General features: G+C 43.5%; 1 protein-coding gene across 1 annotated transcript in view; it reads right to left on the bottom strand.

Moving 5' to 3' along the window:
• The window catches only part of LOC137328402 (janus kinase and microtubule-interacting protein 1-like), a 244443-nt gene that overhangs the window by 86344 nt on the left and 135146 nt on the right, over positions 1-22953 (bottom strand). Inside the window, exons 6-9 of the mRNA XM_067994334.1 lie at positions 22151-22270; positions 21693-21839; positions 18754-18894; positions 16802-16861 (exon numbers count right to left, since the gene is read on the bottom strand). Of these exons, the coding sequence (XP_067850435.1) occupies positions 16802-16861; positions 18754-18894; positions 21693-21839; positions 22151-22270 (468 nt within the window). The remainder of the gene's footprint in view (positions 1-16801; positions 16862-18753; positions 18895-21692; positions 21840-22150; positions 22271-22953) is intronic.

Genomic DNA, 22953 nt, shown 5'->3' with positions numbered 1-22953 from the left:
TACACATCCTCACCCCCCTAGAAGAGACAGTGCCTTGGATCATTGGGGGGGCCATCGCTGCAGCCGTGACAACATGCCGCGCTGGAGGTCCCGGTGAAGGGGGTCTCTGCATGTCTAATGCTCCTTCTCATTTCCCACATCTCCCTCCTCCCATAATCTTTTCTGACTCGGCACGCACATCTTACTTGCTCCTCTCCCCGCTCCACAACTCAACCTGTTTCCCTTTGTCATTGCAGATACCCAAGAACACATGGCGGCACCGTCTGAGGAGGAGGAGAAGGGGGACACTGAAGCCACACCGTCACTTGACCTGACACTCACTTCCACCAACTCATAGGCTGACACTGCGTCGTTTAGAGGCTAGTTTAGAGGAGGGATCTGCATGTGGTGAGATACCGGGCGCAAGTGTGCAGGAGCTGGGGCAGGGGGAACAGATACCACAGATGCCAGCTCGCTGGAGGGTGAGGTTGCTCATTAGTTCTGCTGCAGAGGAGTTAGACGAGGACTTCGATGGGCCAGGCTACAGAAGACGGCTGATGGGCGTACACCACCAAATGCTTGGGGCACTGGAAAGCCTGCCAGAAAGCCTGTGCAAGCTGACAAAGGGCATGGAGGAGTCCAGCTCCAGCATGGCACAAGGCTTTGTGCAGAGCTTGGAGCCCATCCTTTCCAACATGGAACAGGTGGTCACCTCCATCTGCACACCCTGTGGAACCCACCAAGATGCGGCGTCTGATGGCTGATGTCGCGGCTTCCATTGCAGCACAAACCAATGTCATCAAAGGTCTGCAAGCTACGGTTGCTGCTCAGACTGCTGCAATGGAAGCTCAAACTGGGGCTATCATGGCTCAGGTGACCACTGTGGAATGGGGCTTCCCGGGTGTCTCAGCACTCCAGCAATCCGTTCTCCAGCTGATCACCAGGATTGCTGAGGCACCGCCCCAGGAGAGCAGCAGTGCCGCCATGGCAGTCGAACCTGCTGTCCTCTCTCAGGACGACAGCATTCCTGCTCCCATCCCTGCCACTCCGCTAGTGCCCTTGTTGTTGCCTATTGGCCAGCCAGGCCAGACTGCGGCAGCCCATAGTCAGATGGTGCAGTCTGAAGCCGGGCCCTCCCGGCCCAGAGCTGCTCGAGGTCGTCCTCCAAGGCCAAATGCACACTCCTCCATCGAAGGCCAGCAGCCTCCCACCACCCATGCTCCAGCCACTGGGGAAGCACCGCGTAGGAGCACTAGGACAGGTAAAGGCACACGAACAAAAGGCACTAAGGGAATGCACAAGGGTGAATAGTTCTGTTATGTTTCCATAATTTCATTTATTCATTGATAAATGTGACTTTGAATTTGCATTTGGTGGTGGTTTTTATTTGTGCGATGAGCTGAGAGGGAAACCAATGTGCAATCAGATGGAGGGCGATTTGATTGTCTTGTGGGAGCGGAAAGGCGGGGAGTGTAGGACAGTTGGTGAGTTGGGGGATGTAGTTGACATTATTGATAGCAGGTATGAATCAGGCGAGCACGCAGAGCCCTTGCAGCCAAGGCGTGGGATCCCTGTTGCACCCTGGCGTCTTTCTCCACTTCCTCTTCCAGCTCCTCCCCCTCTTCCTCCTCAGCCTCCTCCTCCTCTGGCTCAGGGTCTTCTCCAATCATTGGTGGCAAAGGCTGGTCCCTCCTGATGGCGAGGTTGTGCAGCATGCAGCAGACCACCACAAATCTGCCCACCCGCTCAGGGGAGTACCGCAGGGCTCCTCCAGACCGGTCTAGGCAGTGGAAGCTTTGTTTGAGGAGGCCTAGGGTTTGCTCCACGATGCTATGTGTGGCATCATGGCTCTCATTATAGGCCTGCTGTGCATGTGTGTGGGGGTCCCTGACCGGGATCATGAGCCACGGTGTGAGGGGCTAGCCCTTGTCGTCCAGTAGCCACTGGGCTGCCGCAGGACAAAGGCATCGTGACTGCTCCCAGGGTAGCGGGTATCGACCTCCATGATTCGATATGTGTGGTCACACACCAGCTGCACATTCAGGGAGTGGAAGCCCTTTTGGTTGACGAAGACGGCCGAGTTGATATGTAGGGCATGCAGGGCAATGTGCGCGCAATCAATGGCACCATGCACCATGGGGAAGCCAGCAATGGGAGCGAACCCCCTTGCTCGCTCGTTCTGCTTGTCTGTGTCAAGAGGGAAGGTGATTAACCTGTTCCTCATGTGGTACAGTGCATCTGTGACCTCCCTTATGCAACAGTGCACTGCATACTGCGAGATGTTGCACATGTCGCCAGCAGAGGCCTGAAATGATCCTGAGCCATAGAAATTCAGTGCCACGGTGACTTTCACAGCCACAGGCAATGCTGTCCTTGCCCTGCTCTGAGGCTGCAGTTGTGGCTGCACCAGTTGACAGATCTCGGTGACGGCTTCCTTGGTGAACCTCAGGCGTCGGATGCAATCCTCCTCGGTCATGTTGAGGTAAGAGAATTGGTCTCGGAAGGCCCTCATTGGATACGGCCTCCTGCTCAGTGCCCTGTGCCTCCTCATCCATCCTCTCCTCACAGCTTGACCTGCCGTGCGTGGTCTCTCCGCATGCGCCCAGTCATGCTCAATGCCCAGCAGGAGCCCTAGCAGACCACCCATGGTTGCCAGGAATCTTGTTCACCCAGGGTTGTAACTTTCCGACCTGTAAGGTAGTACCTGCCAAACCATATCCAAATGTATCCTAGGAACTCTCGGTAAGTAAAGGGAACTTCAAAAAAACACTTCCTATTCCACCAGCAGCCAGAAGCAATAATCCAGCAACTAACCTGTAAATCCTGCATGGTCCCTTTAAATAGCACTGGTGGGGGGTCCTCCAGGCACTCTAAGATATGTTCAGGTGTGTGTGGTTAAGACTGTGCGTTGAGTTGAGTGTTAAGGTCCAAAATGGTGTCTATCACTTTAAATCAAAGTTGCACACTGATTGCACGCATTTTCTCCTTACTTTGCATTGGCACTAACTCCTATACCAAGATGGCGTCCAGCATACGTCACCCTGGAAACGTGTGTGTGCGGCCAAGACACCATCTTGGATATTCGAGAGGCCACGTAGCGCTGAAACAACGGGCGCTACACGGACAGTTTAGTGCCCTTTGACTTTTGTTTTGTAAATAAAGTTTCACCAATTTTAGATGAAACCACGAACAATAAAACACAATTCACCTTCATGAACAGAAGCTGACATTCAGCCCAACATGTATAATGTTAATGTTATAAACCATAATACAATGTTTAACACAAATCCAGAAGTGATGTTTGTATTTATAAAACTCACCATTAGGTCACATATGAGCCACCTCTCAGCCATTAATGGTGTCATAATGCTACAGCGTTATTGCTAAGACTCTGGCTTCAGTGCTGTGTGAAAGGCAGGCCACTCAAGGGCATACTTAGCAACCTGCCTAACAGAAATCAAGTGATGTGCACCCAAGCACAACAATCTATAGAGTAAAGTCATTCTTGAATAATATACGTGGCTTTCAGTCCAAAGGAAACAGCCAGTTATGTTGATTTGTAATGTATGAAAGTTGCTTCACAATCAAATAACAAAAGGGAACACTAGCAGCAATCTATCTCTATTAGTATCCACCCACATACAATTAGATGGGAGACTCGGGGTTTGCCCTCAAACTTCAATAGAAAATACTCTTTTTGTTCACTTGTTGAACTATCACCAATTGGTTTTCTCCTGTATTCAAATCTGACAAAAGATCCAAATAATGTCATTCTGTTCATTTGGAAGTAACTAGGCTTTACATTTTTCTGCATTGCAACCCTCAAGGCACTGGGGTCTTGTGACTGACTGTCTATATTTTCGAAGGGAAATTGTGACCAGGTAACACGTTGCTTTAAACAAACTTGTGTCAGGAATTAGGAGACCCAGGTTTGAAATCCAGTTTATTCTAACAATAATGTTCATTTTCTTAAAATGCAAAGCTGTCAATCCTAATACAGGCAAATCCACAAATCCAATTCTCTATATTAATAAGCACTATTGGAGCCAGTGACAGGCTACCACAAAACAGAAGCAGAATTTAGGGCAATTTAAATACAACAGGGCTAATTTTTACTTTAGTCATCGGGACTGTGGCATCTTGAATTGCTGTTCTGCTACACATTGCCACAGCAATGAAACCAGGAAGAACTAAGAGGCTACTTGTACGGGAGAAGCTTAGAAAAAAAATGGCTAGCTAATTGCAAACTGGTGACACCTCTCTGTCTGAACACGGTGATTGCCTTGGCAACGGGCAGTTGCAGGGGCAGTCTGTAAACACCATGTATTGTTCTATATGTATAAATGCGTAGGCTTCAAGGAGCTCCTGAAACATTTACCTGAGGAAGGAGGAAGTCTCCGAAAGCTTGTGAATTTAAAATAAAATTGCTGGACTATAACTTGGTGTTGTAAAATTGTTTATAATTGCAAACTGACATGCACTTGGTTTCCGGGCAATGACTTTTGGAAGAAGCTCAAGTATAGTTGAGAATTCAATTTCAAACTGCTTCTTCCTTTCCAAAGAAGGTCCAGAATTTTGCTGCTCTCACTTTCTGTGTCCTGGGACTTGTTGTGGGGGAAAATGATTGAATATAACACTGAGCTCTTGCAAAGCTTCTGTAGCATCTTAGTCATTTTAATTGGAAAGACTAGCTGTGTATGAAATGAAGTCTGCTGAAACGAGCCTAATTGCATGTATTGCCAAAGTTGCTTCCAGCATGGTGCATCTTACTCATCTTCCTTCATAGCATGTGGTCGGTTTACACCTACTGATTAACTGTGTACTGAAAGGTAAAAAAAATTGCTGTTTGTATCCAACTGCGTGCAGAAATCAATTTGAAGCTTAGCAACAAAAAGACGACCGTGACCCATCCTGGAAATAAGCTAAAGCCCTCAGGGCCCTTATCACACAAACATGAGCATTGAAAAGATCCTGACGTGCAGTATTATTTATTCCCCTTTATACATATTTCCAATTTCCCCCATCCATGCTATGTAAACTGGTCACATCTGTATCGTGCGCTGGACAAATGTGCGTGCGTCAGTTCTATATTCAATCAGAAATTTCACCCTCTGGCCATGGGAAAACTGCATGTGTTCCAGGAAACCTGAGTATCACCCACATCGTCTATGTGTCGAAGCCAGCAGGTTGTGGTCCCTAACAAAGTGGTAATAGACTCGTGTCGAGACAGGAGACAAAACCCTAAAGTGCCTAATCAGCACATACCAGCCGCGTACAGACTGTAAATGGCTGTACACGGCAAAGGTATGGCTTACATGAAGTAGGATTGGAAAGTCGATGGCCCAGATTTTCCGATCGTAACACAGGTAGTAACCTACTTAAATTGAATGAGTTACCATCAGATAAACTAGGCCTACATATTTAGATAAAATTTGTATTTTTTTTTAAAGAATTAATAACAGAATAGTTAGAAAAAAAGACTTGTATTTATATAATGCCTTATCACATCTCTCCAAAAACTCTCAAAAGTGCTTCACATACAATTAATTACTTTGAACTGCAGTGACTGTTGAATGAAAGTACACAGAATAGCATACCTTAGGCTATGAAGCAGCACCTCCCGTCTTTTTATTCTTCATTCTTTTACTTGTGTTCTTAGCTTCAGAATAATTAGTTACATTTTAAGCAAAATCACAGTCCAATATAATGCCTTGGAAGTTCTTTTTGCCTGCAGCACTCCACAGCAAAATCAGGCAAAAGGCAATGCAACCTCGCTTTAAGAGATGCATTGTTGCTTTAAATAGACCTCTGGCTGACCTGCCGGAATTGCGCTCGATAAGTTGGTGGGTTTCCCGGTGTGTCAGTGAATCGGAGGGGAAACCCACCCTTGCGATTCTAATGAGGCCCGTGAGTTAAAATACCAAGGGCCTGTTTTCTGGGGCAGTAGGTGAGTTTTGAAACCCAAAACCCACTTGGAGTTAAAATCAGGGTCAGTAATCGGAATCTATTGTAAATGTGTATAATATGCATACGTCCCTCCAAAAAGCCAAAAGTCAGAATGCATATTATGTATTGATACAAAAATGAAAAGCCTTTGTAAAAGACTCAGGAACAGTGGAACAAGCCTTTATTGAAATAATTAAAATGCAACACACAAATTCAACTAGTGTAACTACAACAATGGCAAAAGCAGTAACAGTAATGGTAAAGAAACTTTTAGAAACTTGAAATTATATGAGATTCTTCAAAGTATTCAAGTTTGCATCATATGAGGTGTGCTCAGTGTCCACATTGTTAATTGTTATCATCACAGTCGTCTTGCACCATGTCATGCTGAGGATTGTCTTCCTCCCACAGAACATTAGCTTCAGTGCCATCCATACAGATATGCAGCAATTCTTAAAACCATTCACAATAATCTGTAGATCCATGCATCCACGATCGACCGGATGATTTCATCCAGAGTCCAAGTTCACATACAACTTCCAGAAGTGGAGATATGTACCCTTATTGGTCATCTAATTGTTCCTTTTTACCCATCCAGCAGCCTTGTACAGTTTCACATCCAGTGGATGCAATATGCACTCCCTTGAGAATTATTCCGAGGTTAGTTCTGTTTTTTTTGTAGCTGTTTGTAGAAAGAAGATATTTGTTGGCATCTGAATGAATCCCGAAGGAGTAGAGTATATTTTAGTATTAATCAGAGCCCACACAGTCCTGATCCACTCCAGCATTCAAATCTTGTCCATCATCCCTTATGATGAGTGTGAGCCCTTGGCTTAGTGGTAGCATTCCACCTAGGAGTTAGAAGGTGCAAGCTTTGATTGACAGTTTTTGGTTCTGCTTACTCTGTATTGATTGATATGTTCCATTCCTGTTTAGTTATGATTTATTGCTTTTTCATTAGAACAATATTTGAGGCAATCAGGTGCAAGTGTGACAATCGCTTTCAAACTTGATACCCGAGTGGGACAGACACAAACGCACATGAGACGTAAGACTTTTGTATATGGATAGATTGTATTACAATGAATTCTGGTTATTGTCACTCTTCATTTCTCAATCAAGTGACAAGAAGCAGAAGTTGCTTACTTCCAGTGATTATTACTACAATTATACCGTACATTAACAGGAGTTGTGCTGTCACACAAGGCATTCATGCATAGACTCACACTTCACTTTCTTGACAAAGTGACATCAAACCTATTAAAATGGGGTAGGGGGAGATTTATTGGAGATTTAGACCTTCAAATAACTTGACAAAAGGGCTTTAAATGATTTTTTACTGGAACGTTCAAGCACAAGTAACAGGAAAAACACTATACTATAGCACATTATAGTTTGGTCTGATATTGTTTATCCATTTGGCATTTTCATTGTATTTGATTCGAATGAGAAGCATGTCAATAATGGAAAACATCATTATTTGAAACACACAATGGGCCAGAATTTGCTGAAAAAATAATGGCGTGTGAACAATGCACACCGTTATTAAGGTGCAAATCGACCATCAACTTGTGGCAAGAAAGAGATATCCCGTGAAATGCGAATAGCCACAATTTATTGGACGATTTGCACCGTTCCGCCATTAGCTTCGCGAAGACAGCATCTTGCACTTAACCTCCCCGTGAGTTTCATGAGGTTTCTGCATTTGCACATTAATTGCCCATTAAACTCGCCAGAGAAAGTTAAGTCTAGTAATTAATAGCGTAAGTACCCTTTTAACAACGTGATAATTGTTAACAACTGCCAATCAATCTCTTTGGCCCAGAAAGTGTACAATTTAAACTGTGGAGTCTCAATCCTTCAGATAGTGAATTGTTGTTGGAGATTTTAAAAATGTCAAATTTAAAATTTTTATATTTTTTTTCTTACTTTTCCTTTCTGTCTCATTTTTACCACTCTCTTAATCCAATCTTTTCTCCCTCTCTTTATTTTTCTTTCTGTACCTAATTTGACATTTAATTCACCCACTCTAATTCACCCTCCTTCTCAGTCTTTCCTTTATTTATTTCTCAATCCTCAAATCTCATTGGTTAAGGAGATACACTGTTGGTCCCATCATTCACGAAGGTCCCAGATGCTCCTATTACCCTCATCAGGTCATTATCAACTTGCACTTCAGCAACTTGCAGGGCATAACATTTTTGAGCTGAAGGGTGCAGGTAAAAGTTTAACTAACCGGGCACTTCCCGAGAGGCCCTACTCCAGCAAATTCCGGCCCAATTTGGCTGCAGATATCCCATTTTTCTAATCAACACATTACATTTTCAATCCTGAAAACAATCAAACGCAAATCAAGCATTTGAACACAAAGTCAGGGGAGATCTCAAACACCCAGCCCAGGAGTGGAGCTTAAGTGCATCGATGTGAAATGATTTTCTACAGTTAATAACACTGAAGCTATTTTTGTGGAGTGCATAAAGCCAGCAAACTAATCAGTTCTGGTACAATTCAACTGCCGTTAAAAGATCAGCCCATTCCTGGCTGGTTTCACTAAATTTAAAGCTGAGCAAGAGGTGGATCTGCTATTTATTGAAATTATAAATCAAGCTTCAGGAGACAGTGACCTTTTCACAGATAGACAGTGCCACTGTTTCAATATTTTATACCCAAAATTTATAAATAAAAATAAATTATATATTTTTTAAATGTTGGTTACAAAATATAATAAATTAATGTGCACTGTGTACTTTTTTCAAATGAGAACAACCATTACTTGTAAAAGTCAAAATAAACTTTGAGTACTACAAAAACTATAAACAGTAACAAACTATTTGTGATGGAGTACAGTCACCCCAGTTACCCACAGAGCATCAACCGCTGCCCTGGCTAAGACCAGCTAACAGAACAGACCAGGTAATTGAACAATGGATCTCCTGGTCTGTGTGGTTCAGTGTTACATCAGAAGGAGCTTTTACCCACTCTCCCATCAATAGTGCTAACTTCTATCATGTTGATTAACTTGGGTGGTGTTGCAAGTAGTAGGTTTAACATTTCATGTACTGGATCCTGCACTATACGCAGCTTATATTTTCCTACCTTTGCCTCAGAATTTGTACAGCAGAATATCTAAGGATAAATTCGGACTAGAGACAAAATCTGGGAAAATTTAGGATTTTTCTTTTGAGGATATGTTACCTTTTCGCCCTGATTTTTCCCCCATGCTAGGTTCTCCTGAGCTCGGCGTGCCCAAGCTTTTGTCTTTGTAGACGTGTACCATAAAGCCTCGAGGTTTAAATCCATGCTCCCATTAATTTGCATATATCTCAAGTTACTAATACCAACAGACCTCTGTGTTCTGATTTAGAATTTATCCACTAAGATGACTGAAAAAAACCAACCCTATCCAAACCTCCAAGCCCACAAAATTCAAACTGGACAACAAATCACCAAATAGGAAATATGAGGGCAAATAAGATCAGATTGCCTGGGGTTCGAGGGTCAGGGTCGCATGTGGTTCTGGGGCCAAAGGTGGGCACCCCTGCCCTAGACTATACACCCAGGAGTGCAGGGAGGACCAAACAAGTTGGGAGTCATTTTAACTTTAATTGCCGGGTGAATAACAGGTGCTAGCAAGTCGGCTGCCTGATTTAGACACCGTCCAATTTTCTTCTCCATTGACTTCTTTGTTTTTGTCAGAAACAAAAACTGCAATATTCCTGAAACATTTGAAAAAGATTATTGAAAAATGAAAATGAAGAACCCTAAATGTATCTCAGAATCCGCTGATTGCACATTATATGAATGCTCTTGGGGCCTCTAGTGGCACAATCACCATATCACAGCAATGTGAGGCCTTTTCTATTGGCCCAGTTTATATAAAATTATATATTTTCTATAGGTTTAGATATCCTCCAAAAAGTTGAGTTATGAATTTGCAATATATTTGAATTTTTGGTAATTACTCAAAGGCCTACATTAATGTTACGTCCAATTAAGAGCGAAATGTAGACTTTATCTTCCCAAAACATAAAGTATATTGTTTTCTCATAACTTAGAAATTAAAGCATCTAAGAAATATTCATATGCTGCTGTAATCTATCCTAATAAATAATCAAAATTTAGACTTTATTATATGAAGTTTTTTATTGTTTGTTTAGAAATCTGCACCCCTGGCCACTTTGATAGGTGGCAAACGCCATGCTGTCAGACTGTACAGTTCAGGCTAAAACTACAAATTCAATTTATTATAAGAAAAGAGATTCACACAGAACCAAAATCAATATAACTGAACAATGCTTAACATACACACTACTTATTTTCTGACTTGAAATGAATATTTAGACAATTTCAAATCAAAAATCAAGTAATGTGCAAGTTAAGCATTGTTCTTGGAGTCTTAGGATCTTCTCTCTAGCACTGCAGTGAAAGAGCTTGCTAGGACATAAGCCTTCATCATAATATCAGACACAAGCCGCTCACAATTTTCTGTCTATTAAAATGAATGGATGAAAAATTGTTAACAGCTTGTGCCCAATTTTGCAACAAGGGCTTCTGCCGTGCTCAGTGAGTAGCACTCTCGCCTTTGAGTCAGAAGGTTGTGGGTTCAAGTCCCACTCTCAGAGACTTGAGCGCACAATCTAGTGCTGTACTGAGGGAGTTCTGCACTGTCAGAGGTGCCGTCTTTCGGATGAGACGTTAAACCAAGGCCTCGTCTGCCCTCTCAGGTGGGATGTAAAAGATCCATGGCACTACTTCGAAGAAGGGAAGGGAAGTTCTCCCTGGTGCCCGGGCCAATATTTATCCCTCAACCAACATAACTTTGCTGTTTGTTGGAACTTGCTGTGTGCATATTGGCTGCCATGTTTCCTACATTACAACGGTGACAACACTTCATAAAGTACTTTATTGTAAAGCACTGTGGGACGTCCTGAGGTCGTGAAAGGCACTATATAAATGCAAGTTTTTCTTTGTTTTGCCTCACCAAGCACTTACGTCCCAGTGCTGAACAAGAAAAAACTATCCCTTAGAGTTCTTTCGTCACAATTTTCAAGCTGCTTCTTTTGATGATCTTTTATATTGGTGCGAACCTCTGCCCCACAGAGTTCAGTCACACTGCTGTGAAGCAGAAATATGGCTGAATGGAGTGAACTAAATATTCTATGGCTGATGCTCAGATATACCCTACGCTTCATTCAAACTGGAAACCAGCTTCTTTGAAGAAGCCCCAAGTTCTTTTTCAACAAGTTGGTAAGTAGATTGAAATTCCATGGGGTTCTCTCGATTGCAGAAGATCCGCGGAAACCCAAAAAAAGCACTATTCACTGGACCTTCTGCTAAAGACACAGATGGGGCTCAATTTTACAGGGAAATTGTGGGTGCGTTGGGGGTGGGGGGGGCTCTGAATATCGGGGTAATCCCGTTCGGGTTCGGAAGTTGGTTCCCATGTCCTGAAAACGGAAGTCCCGCCGGCAATTTAAGCCAGCGGGATGATAGCTAAAGAGCCAAATTTACCTCATTGAGGTACTTAAAGCACTTTACTTGTGACAGATTACTTGGTTATAACGATTTTTAAACTTACCTGGGCAGCTTGCCCACCGCTTCTGAATCATGCCTGCTGAAACCAGGCATGAAGGGCCGGATCAGGGAAAAAGAAACAAAATAAAGTACATCAAAACCCACTGAAGAAGTTAAAACACAAAACCAACCTACATTTTCAACCTGCTCTGATGTCCGATGTCTCCCTCTCCGATGTCCCCCTCTTCACCCCCCCGATGTCCTCCTCTTCACCCCCCCCCCGATGTCCTCCCGATGTTCCCCCTCTTCACCCCGCGATGTTCTCCCGATGTTCCCCCTCTTCACCCCCCCGACGTCCTCCCGATGTTCCCCCTCTTCACCCCCCCCGACGTCCTCCCGATGTTCCCCCTCTTCACTCCTCCGACGTCCTCCCGATGTTCCCCCTCTTCACCCCCCCCGACGTCCTCCCGATGTTCCCCCTCTTCACCCCCCCCCGACGTCCTCCCGATGTTCCCCCTCTTCACACCACCGATGTCCTCCCGATGTTCCCCGTCTTCACCCCCCCGATGTCCTCCCGATGTCCCCCTCTTCACCCCCCAATGTCCTCCCGATGTTCCCCCTCTTCACCCCCCCCCGATGTCCTTCCAATGTCCCCCTCTTCACCTCTCCTGATGTCCCCCTCTTTACCCCCGATCTTCCACTCTCCTCCCCCCCCCACTCTCCTCCCCCCCCCACTCTCCTCCCCCCCACTCTCCTCCCCCCCCACTCTCCTCCCCCCCCACTCTCCTCCCCCCCCATCTTCCACTCCCCTCCCCCCCCCACTCTCCTCCCCCCCGATCTTCCACTCTCCTCCCCCCCGATCTTCCACTCTCCTCCCCCCCGATCTTCCACTCTCCTCCCCCCCGATCTTCCACTCTCCTCCCCCCCGATCTTCCACTCTCCTCCCCCCCGATCTTCCACTCTCCTCCCCCCCGATCTTCCACTCTCCTCCCCCCCGATCTTCCACTCTCCTCCCCCCCGATCTTCCACTCTCCTCCCCCCCCATCTTCCACTCCCCTCCCCCCCCCACTCTCCTCCCCCCCGATCTTCCACTCTCCTCCCCCCCGATCTTCCACTCTCCTCCCCCCCGATCTTCCACTCTCCTCCCCCCCGATCTTCCACTCTCCTCCCCCACCGATCTTCCACTCTCCTCCCCCCCCGATCTTCCACTCTCCTCCCCCCCGATCTTCCACTCTCCTCCCCCCCGATCTTCCACTCTCCTCCCCCCCGATCTTCCACTCTCCTCCCCCCCGATCTTCCACTCTCCTCCCCCCCCGATCTTCCACTCTCCTCCCCCCCCGATCTTCCACTCTCCTCCCCCCCCGATCTTCCACTCTCCTCCCCCCCCGATCTTCCACTCTCCTCCCCCCCCGATCTTCCACTCTCCTCCCCCCCCGATCTTCCACTCTCCTCCCCCCCGATCTTCCACTCTCCTCCCCCCCCGATCTTCCACTCTCCTCCCCCCCCGATCTTCCACTCTCCTCCCCCCCGATCTTCCACTCTCCTCCCCACCGATCTTCCACTCTCCTCCCCCTCGACCTTCCACTCTCCTCCCCCTCGACCTTCCACTCTCCTCCCCCTCGACCTTCCACTCTCCTCCCCCCCGACCTTCCACTCCACACCCACACCCCCACCGATCTTCTGTTCCAGCACCAGATGACGCCTCGCTCTCTCTCTTTCTTGCCCCCCCCTACCTCGCGTTGCAGCATCCGACGGCAGCCAGCCCATCAATCAGGCTGGTTGCCAGGTGCGAAACCTGAAGAGCACGTTAATCATCAGCAATCACCATGTGATCACGTCGGAAACGGTAAGTTTTGTTTATGCGGGTTTGCCGCGTGCACCTTCACTCCCATCCCCACCCCGAACCCCCACTGCCAACCCGCCACCATTTCAAAATTGAGCCCATGATCTGGAGAACTCCCATGGAAATTCAACCCCACTATCTTTAAAAGTCCGTTTGAGCAGCGTCAATTCAGTTCCTAATGGTTACGGGCCCATAAAACTACCTCTAATTCAGAGCTAATTGGCAATTTCATTCAAGGGTGGTCACCAGAATCTTAATATTTTATACTGCACCACGATATACTTGACCTGGATGATCATAACACTGGATCTCATATTGAAAAGTGCTCCATTCCTTATCACCAACATCCAACACCCCTCACCTTGATAAGCATAACACAAATTCACAAAAAAAATCATGAAAAAGAAATATTGGAAATATTGCTTTGTCAATGCTGTGATGTATCACTTCTACTCAATGTGTTTCATTATATGTACCACTGTTACAAGGTTAAAAATGTCAAACTGTTATGTAGCTATCATATAATAGTGTTTACTTGAATCTGATTTGAAAACAAAGGCAGCAGGTTTGTAGCTCTGAGTTTATCAAGGCCGTAGGATTAATGAAGATGCTGAGGCCACAAAAAGTTGAAATCCTGGAGCACTGGAGGCTTATTATAACATACAAAGCCCCATCAATAAATGGGGAGGAGGGAACAGAGCAATATCTTCCATGCATTAAACAGAAAATAAAGCAGATGACACAACCTACCTGAACCAGTCTTCAGTCTAGGATTCAAAGGACAGTTGAAGCAGTGCTGAACAACATATGTCTTACAAGCCTGGTTCCCTTTTATATTATGAGTAGAAAAAAGTCAGCGATCTGTCCCTTGGCACTGCATTTGATGCTTGGTCTTCAATATTTAAAATGGAAGGTGCACTGCTTCATACAAAGCAAGCACATCAATTGTACCAGATAGCACCTTATCAAGAATGATAAGTCGCTCCCACTGGCAAAGTGACGATCTAACAAAACCACTCAGTAATTCTTCACATTGACTACAATTAAGCTTTTGCTGTTATTTTGAAGGTCACAAATAAGGGTTAGAGCCTGATTAACTCTCTCAAGCAGATCATACTCGTGCTTAAGAGAGTTAAATCAGCAGAGTCTGCTTGAAAGAGTTAATCAAGAGGTGTCGCAGTCTCAATTTTTAACCCATGTCTTCCATCCCGAGCATATTTCAGGACTACTGATAAATGTATACACCGTTGCAGCTGATAGTTCCTTCATACATTATGGGAATCAATGAAAAAGCATAGGAACATATAGGACTGTGAGAGACAATTGTACTTCATCCAGTTGCTCCCAAATTTTAGTTTATTTTTAAATGATGTTGAACTTTTCTGTACAAACTGTTGCATCAGCTTGCAGGGCACAACTGGAAGAAATAGCTCCTGGGGGGCATTTTACATTCACATTACCTGTAATGGGAATAACATCCAAATATATATGCAAATACAATTTCCTAGATATATTTAAGGAAATTATGCAAAAATGTAACATTATCATGGTTAGCGCAAGCTTCTGAAGCATCATGTTTTTCAGCCTGTGACACTGCCATGATAAATTATTGGCTGTATATTTGAAGAGTTGTGTCCTTGGCCCCCTATAATGTGTTCGAAGTGTTTATGTTGTGCTGTAAAGCAGTGCTGTGAGGTATGATGGGACCTCAAAAATTCCGGCAGTGCGGGTTGGGTCTTCTGCCCACTGTTCTGGCGTTGCCATGATCCCTCATCCCAAATCCCAGGCATGGGATCATATAATTATTGAGGATGAGTGTCCATATCAGTGTCAATGCTACTGGGGTGTGCACCTTGCAGAGCCAGCGAGATTTCGGAGTGGCTCCTTGCTGCTGCACCTCATTACTTGTAAAGAGCACATCATGGCACTGACCACATCTGTTGGGCATGAACATTAAAAATTTGTTGGACTATAACCTGGTGTTGTAAGATTCCTTACATTTGTCCACCCCAGTCCATCACCGGCATCTCCACATTAAAAATATAGCCTTTGTTTACAGGAGAACATATTTCCAAGAACACCGATTTATGATTTTCCTTGGAAAAATGGATAGAATCCCAGAATACAATCCCACCCCCCCACCCAAAAAACCTCTTAAGATAATTGAAAGTCTCAGAATCCCAGAAAATCTTATGTAATAAAAGTGGAATTTGATTGGCCTAGGTTTTGCTCTATGGAAGTCCTTTGGTGCCCTTGTTCTAATCCTGGTGGATCATCCAGGATCAGGCTTATTTGAATGTCAGAGATGGGTTCCCAGCAGTATTTTGAGTCACCTGCTTAGAGGTGGATCTGGGAGGGAAATTGCTGCAGCACTTTCCTCAGTGGAGTGTGGCCAGTAGCATCAGCTGAAGCAAGAAAAAAGTTGTACCATTTTTTTGCCCGATCTCACACATTGCCTAATGGTCACAGAGCAATCAACTGCCTTAGGCAAGACAATCTTTTCAATTTTAACCACACTCTCTCTCCAACTATTTAGAAATGCTGGTCATTCTTTACCGTACAATGTGCATTCAACATATTTAACATCGCCTTCACTTCCAGCATAAAATTCCAGAAGTGGATATCAGGGAATTGGCAGAGCTTCCTGACACATTTACCGTTCCCCTTCCCACTTGGAAATGGCCGCTAATTCAGAGGAGAATCCAGCCCACAGAGTCACCATAAACCTATGGGCCCAATTGCAAAATGGACGGTATAGTGGAATGCGATCCCCAAAACACCAATACAACTTCCAGAGTCCCATTTAACAAAAACGGAACTTGACATATTCAGTAACTGTAAAACAGTGGCCCTGAATGTTTCTAGTCAAACATAAGCTCGAGTTTTCACTATTGTCCATGAACCCAAAAAAACATTAAGCACTCCCTGCAACACACCACAATGACACACCATCCCGATCCAAGAAATGGAAACCCACTCCAATGTCAAACTCCAGCCCAACCATACCGAACCCTGAGCATTAGTTATATCATCCTTACACCAGACTTGTAATGAACAGGAAGCTATATAAAAAAATACTGCACTTCAAAAACAATTGAGAGCCATTTCAAACTGCTTCAGCATGTATACCACTGACACCAATTGAAGTGAGCAAAGGCACTAAAAGAGCCAGTTTCTTTAATACAAACATAGATTTTTATTTACAACTAAGTATGGATCAGCTGTTATATCTTCATCTCCATCAAATATTATTTGCATTAAATTACAATATTAAACATTCCACCATTCACCATTCTTGTTTCACCGATCCCTATGTGATCAATAGTCTGAAAGTCTTATTTTTACATTTTGGACATCCTTCGAAACAGAAATTTTAAAAGGATTTTAAACCTATGCAAATAGATCCTGTTCAAATTCAAGTTATCGCTTTCACTCGTCACTTGATGAATAAATAACACACAATTCAATTTCCCAGAAGTTATAACTCAACGTAGGATTGCTACACATTTGTCACTTTACCTGGTGAGGCTTTGCACTTCTTCTTTTGTGTTTCCTAGAGCGTAACAATCTCTCCCGCTCCTACAGGGAACAAGAAATGTTGAGATATAAAAATGCAACTTTTAAATGAATGATCGACTCAATAAACTGACAATTCTAAGGAAAACATCCAGGATAAATAGTAATCCACCAGTTACATCAATTTCAACCCATCCAACAATGGACGTTAATAAAAATAGATGCTGGGTTTGTAAGCCACTTCTTTTGCCCTATAGCACCTTAGGACAGGCTGAAATATCATTTTGTTCTCAAATACAGTCAGTTATCTTTTAAGTGGCTGCTTTCCTTTAACTCTGGCCCACACTCCTTCAAGGGCTAATGCCTCACTCTATTCCCAACCTGGAGGCTCAACCCACACAAGGACCAGAAACATTTTATTTTATATTTTGTTTGGAGTCCTGTTAAATTATTCAAGGTTCAGGAGTACGTGCTACGGGACTGAAGCGAGGTGCGATCTACGCAAAGACCCCATGGGGAAAGGCCACCGTGTAAGGCCGCCCCACCTTGTATTGTACAGAATGTAACAGAAGGTATGTACTGTGTTTTAAAATTGTAATAATGAGATCATAGTGTATACAATCTGCACTGTATTGCTTTGAACTGCCTTGCTGGAATTTCTGTCTTTTTACTTGAACTATGCGTAAACTGTGTGTATCTTTAAATTTTATGAAATAAAGTATATTTTGAAATTTAAAAAAGTTAAATTATCCAATCACTGCTCCCACGCCAAATCCCCTCCCCCAGGAGAATTCTAAAGTGAGATGATTATCAACAAAAGTAACAATGCACCAAAACACCCCAGCATCTCCATGTGAATGGTTGTACAGCAGATTCTTAACAAAACAGAACTTGAAAACACTTGTGATTCATTTACCAATTTTGGCTTACTTTCCAAATTGAAGTCTTTAAAAGATCTATATTTTAAGACGTAGATCTTAATCTTTCCTGCACCACATGGACAAGATTTAGTTGCATGTATTTCAGCTTGTAGCAAAATATAAGCTCCCTAATTTTTAAACATCAAAACAGATTTGACTAAAAATATGGAATGAATTTGCCTTTTAGGCTGGAGTTATATTACACTCAATGCAAAATCAAACTGATTAGATGGCCCCTAGAACTGGGTTCATATCTCATGACTTTAATGCACTTGATAGTCTTCTGAATTATACTATTACTTATGTGTTGATGCCCATCCAAAACCACTTTACATTAATGCAAAAGTGGCAGTATACTGCACCCATCAATTAAGCAATCACAATCACAGCTTTGGGAGCTACCGAAGTTTGCCCTCAATCTTGTAAGTAGAATTGGCAGACGAGGATAGTAGCGGATTTCAGGTGGACATAGACAGACTGGTGAAACATGGCAGATGAAATTTAATGCAGAGAAGTGTGAAGTGATGCATTTTGGAAGGAAGAACAAGGAGAGATAATATAAAATAGATAGAGTAAATAAGGAGAAACTGTTTCCACTGGCAGGAAGGTCGGTAACCAGAGGGCACAGAATTAAGATGACTGGCAAAAAAAAGAGGGGAGATGAGGAGATATTTTTTACACAGCGAGTTGTTATGATCTGGAATGCACTGCCTGAAAGGGTGGTGGAAGCAGATTCAATAGTAACTTTCAAAAAGGAATTGGATAAATACTTGAAGAGGAAAAATTTGCAGGGCTATGGGGAAAGGGCAGGGGAGTGTGACTAATTGGATAGTGCTTTCAAAGAGCCGGCACAGGCACGATGGGCTGAATGGCCTCCTTCTGTGCTGTATGATTCTATGAATTTCTATTGAGAAATTTTATGATCTGTTGACTGACTAATGATGCTAGTTCAGCTAATACTTGTATCGTTAATGGTACACCATCAGCAACTGAAATTCAGATTGCATGGACAAGACCAACTACAAAATATCTCACCATTGTTAAATCGTCAATAATATGTTGTTGTTCAACGACCTGAAGTCTCAAGAACTCCAATTCTTGCTCATCTTGCGCTTGGCTCAGATCATGCAGTGAAGTGTGCCGTCTCAACTGTCCTTGTGAAGAAAATTTTTCCTTCTGTCAAGCAAACAAAACATGTATTTAACACACCAGTATTTTAAACTACCCAAATGACTAAACTCTCTCAATTTTTCATATTCTTAAAAGGAGACAAATCATTTATGATAAAACTATGTATACTCCACTAAATTTCCTCCAATGTTAATTGTTGCACAGGGAGAAATCAACACTCTTACCAGTAAGTTTCACTTGCATCTGGTTACTTTGTTTAATACTTTAAAACTGTTGGGTAGGATATAGGATGGATGTATTTCAAATCCCTCAATGGCCTCGCCCCTCCCTATCTCTGTAACCTCTTCCAGTCCTACAACCCTCCAAGATCTCTGCGCTCCTCCAATTCAGGCCTCTTGCGCATCCCCGATTTTCATCGCTCCACCATTGGCGGCCATGCCTTCAGCTGTCTAGGCCCTAAGCTCTGGAATTCCCTCCCTAAACCTCTTTGCTTCTCCTCCTTTAAGAAGCTCCCGAAAGCCTATCTCTGACCAAGCTTTTGGTCACCAGTCCTAATATCCCCTTATGTGGCATATTGTCAAATATTGTTTGTTAACTCTGCTGTTAAGCGTTTTACCATGTTAAAGGCGCTATATAAATGCAAGTTGTTGTAGTAATAGGGCACTAAAGGGAAATTCAGTAGAATATACTTGCTCAATAAATTTAAACTTTGCTTTCAGATTCATAGGGGCCAAAATGGTGATCCATCAGATCCAAAGTGTGATTTTTTTTTGGCTGGTGTGCAATCTTGCCAAGATAAATATCTATAAACTAACAAATGGGAATGCATTATTCCATCTACCCTGCACCCACTCAGTGAAGCACCAGGGACTCGGACTCTGACTGCTCCTTCCACTAATCATAAGTCTCGTACAAATCTGTGCAACTCCCCCTCCCACCACCACCAGCACCCCCTCCCCGACCCGAGTCATTAAGGAGAAAGAAAAGGTGGCTGAATTCAAATTGGCCTGAATTGGATTAAATTCAGACTCTTCCAAGGTTATACAAATGAATCAGCCCAACATGAAGTCGATTCAGATTTAGCACCTATACAGAGTATTGCAATCATTCCTGTAGCCGCTACAATGATCCTTCAAACCTTTACATAAATATTACATATCACAGTGGAGGGGAGGGAGGAAATTGACAGGTGGGAGAGTCTATTCGTGCATTCTGTTGTGCATACAGGTCAATTGCAATGTTGGGCCAAACACTCCAGCAATACATTGACAAAAGATGACACTATTTGGTTTAATATAAGCTAGCACAGAGAGCTTCACAGGCTTCTAAATAAAACAGCTGACGTCTTATGAAGTTAAAAGCAACATTTCAAATAATTACCTGTTACATTCTATGTTCAGAATTACTTTCCATTGGAAATTTATCACATAAATAGAGATTATTGTCATCTATGATTTAATATCAATCATAGATATGGGGACAGTGCCGGAGGACTGGAGGATTGCAAATGTCACACACCCCTGTTCAAAAAAGGGGAGAGGGATAAACCCGGCAATTACAGGCCAGACAGCCTAACGTCGGTGGTGAGAAAAATTTAGTGACAATAATCCGGGACAAAATTAACTGGCACTTGGAAAAGTATGGGCTAGTAAATGCAAGTCAGCACGGATTTGTTAATGGAAAATCGGGTTTGACTAACTTAATTGAGTTTTTTGATGAAGTAACGGAGAAGGTTGATGAGGGTAGTGCGATTGATGTTGTGTTCATGGGCTTTCAAAAGGCATTTGGTAAAGTAGCACATAATAGACCTGTTGGCAAAATTATAGCTCATGGGATTAAAGGGACAGTGGCAGCGTGGATACAAAATTGGCTGAGGGACAGAAAGCAGAGCGTAGTGGTGAACGGTTGTTGTTCAGACTCGAGGGAAGTGTACAGTGTTGTTCCCAGGGGGTCAGTATTAGGACCACCGCCCTTTTCGATATATATTAATGACGTGGACTTGGATACAGAGGGTATAATTTCAAAGTTTGCAAATGCCATGAAACTTGGAAGGATGTGGAGGATAGTAACAGACTTCAGGAGGACATAGACAGACTGGTGAAGTGGGCAGACACATGGCAGATGAAATTTAACGCAGGGAAGTGTGAAGTGATACAATTTGGTAGGAAGAATGAGGAGCGGCAATATAAACTAAATGGTACAATTTTAAAGGGGGTGCAGGAACAAAGAGACCTGGGGGTGCACATTCACAAATCTTTGAAGGTGGCAGGACAAGTTGAGAATTGAGGGTGCAGAAGAGATTTACCAGAAAGGTACCAGGAATGAGGGACTTCAGTTACATGGAGAGATTGGAGAAGCTGGGGTTGTTCTCCTTTGAACAGGGAAGGATAAGGGGAGATTTGATAGAGGTCTTCAAAATCATGAACGGTTTTGATTGAGTAAATAAAGAGAAACTGTTTCCAGTGGCAGAAGGGTCATTAACCAGAGGACACGGATTTAAGGTGATCGGGCAAAAGAGCTAGAGGTGACATGAGGTAGCATTTTTTTTAATGCAGCAAGTTGTAATGATCTGGAATGCGTTGCCTGAAAGGGTGATGGAAGCAGTTTCAATAGTAACTTTCAAAAGAGAATTGGATAAATACTTGAAGGGAAAAAATTTTCAGGGCTACAGGGAAAGAGCAGGGGAATGGGACTAAATGGATAGCTATTTCAAAGAGCCAGCATTGGCATGATGGGCTGAATGGCCTCCTCCGGTGCTGTACCTACTATGATGCTCCCAGTGTAAGTTAATTTGTGCTCTCAATTATAAAAAAAATCAAATGAAATGGGTTTGCATCTTGTACCATTTCTGCATGTTCTCTGGTCAGTTTTTTTAACTTATCTTCCATCCTCTGTATGGACTGCATGACATCCTCATACTTCTTAGTCAGGCGTTTGTTCTTTTCTACCAGTGGTTTCAACTGACTCTCTGTCTCTCGAACACGTTTCAACTGGGAAAATAATTCAAAGGCAGCACAGGTAAATTTCAGCAAAAAGCTTTCTACGGTGCAATAAATTCATTGGAATGATCGCAGCTTACTTTTTACGTGTAATCATTAATTTCGCATAAATCAGTTACATAGCAGATAAATTCTCTTTGGTTATTTGCTTCAAATGCTTCGTTTTCTGCCTTCAAACTGAAGGTTTTTTGTTTCATTTTACCCCTGGTAGGACAAATAGCTTGATGCACTTGGCACAGCAACAATTACTGTAGGGCTTATTCATTTACTAAAATGGATGAGATGTAAGCTATCGCATTTACCAGTTCATTCCTTTCGTCTGCTAGCAGAGTGTTTCTGTCTTCTAGTTTTCGAATCACAGCATTCAGTTCAGCGATTTTTAACTGGAACCGCCGCACATCCCTTTCATCTAGCTGTGGTTCCTAACGGAGAATTTACATTGAGAAAGCGAAGCAAAAATGTTTTTTGTTATAAAAAAAGGCAAATCAACATCTGCTGTATGCAAACGCCAAAGAAGATATTCAATGATTTTGGCACAAAATTGTGGCTTATAGGGAACCAAATTACATCAGCATCCAGTCCCAGTGACACGCAAAACCCAAACAATAAATGCAGAGCCACTCTGTTGTCTAATTTTGCATGAATTACTTTCCGTGGGAAATTTGTCACATAAATAAAGATTATTGCCACCTAGGCTTTAATCTCAATCATATCCCATGTATAAGTTACTTTGTTGTACTCGGTTGTAACAATTCAGCTGAAATGGGATTGCTTCTTGTACCATTTCTGCATTTTCTCTCGCTAGGTTTTATCTTCCATCTAAATGTTATCATGGTTATAGCAAAATGGTTGTAATTTAACATTTTATCATTTTTTTTAAAGTGAGGGAGGGTGCAGTGGGTTAGGCTGCACTGGTCTTTCAGCTTGGGGATCTGGGTTTAAATTCTGCCCAAAGTGATGGGATGAAAGTTTCCTCTGTCTGCAGGATCTGAAGGGAGATGGGGGAGGGGGAGAAATCGGTCCTTCTTGTGCCCGTTTTCTAGGCAGAAAACGGGGACAAAATGGACCAGTTTTGAGGTGCTATGCCCACTCCCCGAGGACACCT

This window comes from Heptranchias perlo, chromosome 1, assembly GCF_035084215.1.
Source record: "Heptranchias perlo isolate sHepPer1 chromosome 1, sHepPer1.hap1, whole genome shotgun sequence".
Lineage (NCBI taxonomy): Eukaryota > Metazoa > Chordata > Chondrichthyes > Hexanchiformes > Hexanchidae > Heptranchias > Heptranchias perlo.
Note: the sequence above shows the minus strand (reverse complement) of the source record. Positions and strands in the feature narration are given on the sequence as shown.